Consider the following 6,230-nt stretch of genomic DNA (forward strand, 5'->3'; position numbering starts at 1 on the left):
AAGTACCGCCCAGCCACAGATATGAATGACTTCCCCAAATGCACCAGATATCTGGGCACTGGCTTGGGCTATGGTGGCCTTCTCTTTGAAATGGGGCTCTGAAAGAGATATGAGTCACCACCAGGCATAGCTCTAGATGACAAAACCAGTGGATTCCTGGGAATCTCAGTCACACACACAAGTGACGTTGCTACCAGGCTGGGGGGCAGGGGTGGGGGTCAGGAGAAAAGCAGAAACGAAGGACCAGGAAACAGCTAGCAGCAGAACCAGAAGACCCAGCAGACAGAACCTGTATCAATGCCTGTAGTACTTCATCCTCTAGGCACCGCTAGCTGAGCACTAGTGATCAGCCAGACTCTGAGGCAGTGGCTATTTGTACATGCCACCTGGAATTTCACACGAGGTCTAGCTCTTTACCTGGTGTGATCTGGATGGCGGGGAAGGTTAAAAACGACAGAGTCATTAAAACGNGAAACTTAAGTAAAAGTAACTACACCTCCAAAAGAGGTGCCTAAGCAGGAGTAAGTGGGCCTGGCAGGCAGGACCACTGGCTGGAGTCTGCCTTGCTGGGATAAACCACACTTGTACGATGTCCACCTGGCTTTTCTAATTCTGTTTCGCTGCTGCTGCTCTGAATGGAATAAGGGCATACACTTACAATGTAAGCCTAGAATGTCACAGGCTTTTAACAAGTTTTTTTCCTGATTCCTCATGACCACGTCACCTACTTTCTCTCAACAGTATTTTAGTGGCANGGCCTCTTNTATCAGTTTCCCCTCTATGTATCTAACACATTTTTAATGGAAAATAAATCTCTTCTACCTTAAGGAAAACGAAATGTTTCAATCATATGATATATGACCAGTTACAATGGCATCTGTGGCTGTATGAAGGGGAATGTCCCCTGGACATTTGACTACTGGTTACCCAGAGGGTGGAACTCTTTGGGAAGGTTTAGGAGGTGTTGCCTTGTTGGAAGAGGTGGGTCATTGGGCTTTGACGTTTCAAAAACCCAGGTCATTTCCAGTTAACTCTCTCTGCTTCCTACGTGTGGATAAGGATGTAAGCTCTCAGCTACTGAACCAGCGCCATGGGGACTCTAATCCTTNCCAACCTTAACCCCTGAATCAAACACTTTCTTTTATAAGTTGCCTGGGTCATGGTACTCTATCACGACAACTGAACTAAGTCACTAAGACAGCTATCAGTTAATTAGACTTTGTAAATTTCTAGCTCAGCAGTAGGAGTAGGACCCTCAAGTCTTGTACAACAGTGTGAAATTTAAACTCAGTTCATCAAGGGAGTCTCATAGAGGACCCCAACTGAACTGGTGAATTCAATAAATGCACAAACACATGGTTATCTCCAATCCTGACCACAATCAATTTAGTACTCGTTTGAATCCTAAACAAAAATATTTGAGCTGTTCCTTTTAAGGAAAAATGGCTTTACTATTTCTACAGTTATTAAGTTCTCTCTCTGTTAGGGTTGTAGCTCAGAAGGTACAAGCTTGCTTAGCGTGTTGCAATCCCTGGAAACATTTAAAAAAGGTTCTCTATCCACTCAGATCATTTTGTTGTAACCTTCCTAAAATGTGCCCACAAGAAAAAAGAAATATGCCCTCTTCCCCTGGGCGTATTAACTTTTCCTTATCTAGTCCATCTCATGAGGTATGCACGATTACTTACAAATGAGATCTGGAAGCAGAGAATGGTGTGTGACTTGCTTGAGGCAGCTGCCTATGAAATGGCATAGCTGAGAATCCTCCCTGGGAGTCTGCCTCTAACACCATGCAGCGCCATGACAGAGGAGCCGGTGTTGCTCCTGCTGACAGTACCTCCAAACTTACTCGGAGAATTGTCATGAACAAAGGTGACATGTGTTCTCTTTTCCATGTGGAGACACTCTGAGCTCTGGGAAACGGGAAGTACCTAATTCTGTAGGCCTGATTCCACCTCAGTCCTCTGTCTACTCTGAGGGCAGATGGGGCTGTACAAGACCAACCCCCTGGCTAACTAACAGCCCTCCACGTGCATTCTTGTTGTTTTACTGAGACCCTGTCTTGCCAGGAAACCCAGGCTAGCCACTGCAGAATCATGCCCAGCTCTGGTATGTTCTTATGTTGGAGAATGAAAGGAGACGAAGTCCTCAGTGGAGGAACCTGGGCTGCCTTTCAGTTCGGTCACACACTTCTGTAACACAGCCTTGAGACAGTTGCTCTAATTCTCTAAGCCTCAGCTTTTTAACATGAAAAATGAAGTAAGAGTCTCTGCGGTTTCCTGACGTTTTTGAGGAGCACAGAACTCTTTCTTTACTAAGAAGCACGATATGGTGTTGGGCCTGGGGGAGGCAGCCTTTNCCTTGCCTCCTCTCCCCTCTTCCCCTGGGCACTGGGAGACACTGTGTGTGGCCTCCTGTCAGATCAGTCAGATGTTCGNGAGTCAAGTGGGACTCCATGAGATAGACGAGAGAGGGCCTCTGCCAATACGTGGTGAGCACAGGCTCACAGATGAAGAGGAAGGAAGCAAATGACCAGAATGCAGAGGCTCAGAGACTGAGAATGCTGGGAAACAGCTACTCAAGGGACAGACTAGAGTCACACTGCTGACTCAAGTGTCAAAGGAAGAGCCTTGGAACAGCTGCTACCCATGACTCTCTGATGCAGGGTGAGGATGTGGTCAGCGGGAAGAGGGGAAGAACGTGGATAGAACGGAGCAGAGCAGGACCAGGGGCTGGGGCAGGACCACTGCCCAGGCCAGAGGCAGAGTGGATAGGCACCATAGTATCTCTTTCACAAGTGTTGGTCTTCTGAGATCTGGAGACCCCTGCCACATTCTACTCAGTTCCAATACAAAGTTATGTCTGAAGAACTGAAAACACACACAAAAATGACTTTATTACATTCAACCAAACACAAAGGCTTACATAAAAAGAACTATGGGGAAGGCACTTGCTAAAACTGTCTTTTTAGATGGTGGCTTCTACGACACTGATCACCCAGGAGGACTGCTGGAGCATGGCTGTCTGACAGCACACTGGTCATGACGTGGGTCTTACAGTAGAGCAGAAAGCTTTCAGCTGTCCTAAAACTGCAGCGTGCAAACCTTCCTACCAACTCCCACGTCTAACTTAAGTTTTCTAAGATTCTGTGGCCACCAAGTGTATTGCTGTGAACTTCGACGAATCACCTCCATTTAAGTAATACATACAACTCAATAACTAAAAAAAGAAAAACAATGTGATTTAAAATAGGCAAAGAATCTGAAAAGATCCAACATAATGCTGCTTATGTTGGTAGTCATCGAGGAAACTCAAACCAATCCCAAAATGAGACACCAGCCGATTCACACTAGGAGGATGGCTGAGATTTAAAAAGGTGACAACTGGGGCTGGGGAGATGGATCAGTAGGGAAGAATGCTTTCTAGGCAAGCACGAGCACTTGAGAACCCACCAAACAAACAAACAAACAAACAAACAAACAAACAAACAGGCAGGTGTGCTCCTGCACACCCCTTGTGTGTGTCCTTAACACTGTGTACGTGAATGCAGGAAGCTCATGAGGACTGTTTGCATTTGTGTAAATCCAGGAGGATCACTAGGACTCATGTGTGTGTGCGAGTGTGAGTATCCAGGAGGACCACGATGACTTGCTGGATCCCATCCTAGCTCTGGGTCCNGAGATCTAGCTCAAGAGAATAAGGCAAAGGATATAGCAGAGGCTCTGATGTTCACATATGGGTGCAGAGATGTACACGCATGGGGGGCACATGCTACACATACATAAAGAGAACTCTCATATGCGGCTGACACAGTATGTCAGACAGAATAACTGGGCCAGCCTGGCGGTTTCTCACACTCACTATGGGTCTGGCAATGGTAGGTACTTAGCTAACAGAAACAAAACTGTGTGTCCACACAAAAACTTGCACATAGGGTTTGTAGGAACACTAATTGCAACAGTGAACAAGTAGAGGGACTGGAGAGATGGCTAAGTAGTTAAGAGCATTTATATGCTCTTGCAGAGGACCTGGGTCTGGTTCCCAACTCCCACATGTCAGTTTGCAACCACCAGTAACTCTAGTTCCAGGGAATTGGATGGCCTTTCTGGCCTCCAAGGGTTCTTGCATGTGGTACACATTAAACTCACACAAGCACACAGGCATATATACACATTTACAAAAAAATGAGAAATGAAATCAACTCATGTTCACCAACTAATGAACAATACCTAAGCAAAATAACCAAAACATAGCTTATTCATGTCATAGTTTCAGCTGTCAATCTAGAAGAGACTGATAATCTGGGAAGAGAGACCTAATGAGAGAGTGCCAAGATTAGCTTGGACTTGGACAAATCTGTGCAGGACTGTCTTGATTACATTAATAGATGTTGGAAGAGCTGTTTGGGTCTTGGGCTATATATGAGAAGGAAAATGAGCTGCATACAATACACATGCATTCCTTCTGTTTGCTCTTGTCTGAGGATTTGCCTAGCTATTTCAGGATCTTGACACCCTGACTTCCCCACAATTATGGAGTATAACCTGGAATTGTAAGCTGAATAAAATTGCTTCTGTCATCATGGCGGCACTAAACCATAAAGGAAACGAGATACTTATATTCCACTACCTTGATAAATCTTGAAAACATTATGCAAAGTGAAGAAAGTCACACAATATATTGTGCAATTCGGCTTACATGAAAGGTTCAGAATAAACAAATCCGACACAGATAGAAAGTGGATTTGCCTAAGACTGAGGTGGGGAGAGAGGGAAGAATGTAAGAGAGGCAGGAAAGGATTGTATAAAAGCTGTCTGTTGGGGATGATGAAAATGTTCTAAAATTGAGTCAGCCCACACATGTCTATAATCCCAGATTCAGGAAGCTGAGAAAGGAGGAGAGTTGCAAGTTCAAGACTAGCCTTGGACATTTAGCAAAACTATAGCTAAGAACAAACAAACAAACACCCAAACAACAAAATGTTCTAAAATTGATTGTATAACTCTAGATATATGAAAAAACCACCAAATTCTATATTGTAAATGGGTGAATTATATCTCAACAAGGCCTTTTTAAAAAACACATAAAACAGACAAAAACTCTATCCTCACTGGTCCACACAGGGTCGGAGAACAGAACCCCACAGCAGAGCCTATGGACCAGCCCTGAGATTTAGAAAGAGGGTGAGGCTGGAAGGACAAGCCCAGTCCTGCATCTGGAAGCCTNGTCATCCCAGACACATACATCCCCCTTCAGTTTCAGTCTCTGTAGTATGTCAGCCATCTGATCTACTGAATAGAGTCAGGTGATCAGATGAAACCATGTGATGATACTTGGCCTGGCACCAGAAACAGCACAGGCATACTGTTTACAGTTTTAAAAAATGACCTGTGTCAAAGTGTGCAGCAAAGCACAAAGACCCTTCTTCATAAATGTAAAGTGGCTTTATAATGTCACATAGAAACATATAACCCACATTATAACTCATTATCAGAGAGAATCCATCTTCGCCAGCATCTGCTACTTCCCACANACTCACTTGAGCTCATTTCCCCACTGCTTCAGAGAGTAAAAGTTGATGGGATTCGGATGCCCGGGAGCTGGCTGATGAGCAGCCCGGTCTCCCACCAGCTCTCCAGGGGCAGCTTCCACAGCGAGCACAGTTCTGGCTTTTTCTGCAGAAGGATTTGGGTGCTGGGAAATTATATCTGAAAGAAAGGTAAATAATTGTCAGTTAACCCAAACTTTCACAGGAAACCTGTCATCCCAGATAAAACACTGACTTAGCATTCTACATAAAAATATCAGCCACATGTGTAAGAGCACATTTTGATGTCTACTATGTAAAAAAGAACTGGTCCTTGAGTAGCTTTTGTGCCCNTGAGCTCTCNTCATCTAAAGCAGAGCCATGCCTCTCTGAGTAGGGTTATGTGCTTCAAGGAGACCACACATCGACTGTGCTGGTCCAGGCAGAGAAAAGGCTAGACTTTCCCTCTAGTCTTGTAGATCAGCAACTGTGTGATAAGGAATCGTCTCCAGGATTAAGCTGCGATTTGAACGCAGTAAAGCCAGGATCAGCTTTGTATACTCTTCATTTCCCCTAGGAAACGGAAAGATTAGACATACGCATGTTTTCTAGCAGCCATAAATGGTGACAGTGAGGAAATACGGTTTCTCACAGTACAGGAGCCCAGCAAACTCACAGGCAAAAGCACAGACACCCAAAGCTT

General features: G+C 44.8%; 1 protein-coding gene across 1 annotated transcript in view; it reads right to left on the minus strand.

Moving 5' to 3' along the window:
- The window catches only part of Tbc1d2b (TBC1 domain family member 2B), a 69,158-nt gene that overhangs the window by 33,664 nt on the left and 29,264 nt on the right, over window positions 1-6,230 (minus strand). Inside the window, exons 3-4 of the mRNA XM_029481978.1 lie at window positions 5,540-5,708; window positions 5,112-5,152 (exon numbers count right to left, since the gene is read on the minus strand). Coding sequence (XP_029337838.1) covers window positions 5,112-5,152; window positions 5,540-5,708 — 210 coding nt within the window. The remainder of the gene's footprint in view (window positions 1-5,111; window positions 5,153-5,539; window positions 5,709-6,230) is intronic.

The sequence above is a fragment of the Mus caroli genome, chromosome 9 (genome assembly GCF_900094665.2).
Source record: "Mus caroli chromosome 9, CAROLI_EIJ_v1.1, whole genome shotgun sequence".
Lineage (NCBI taxonomy): Eukaryota > Metazoa > Chordata > Mammalia > Rodentia > Muridae > Mus > Mus caroli.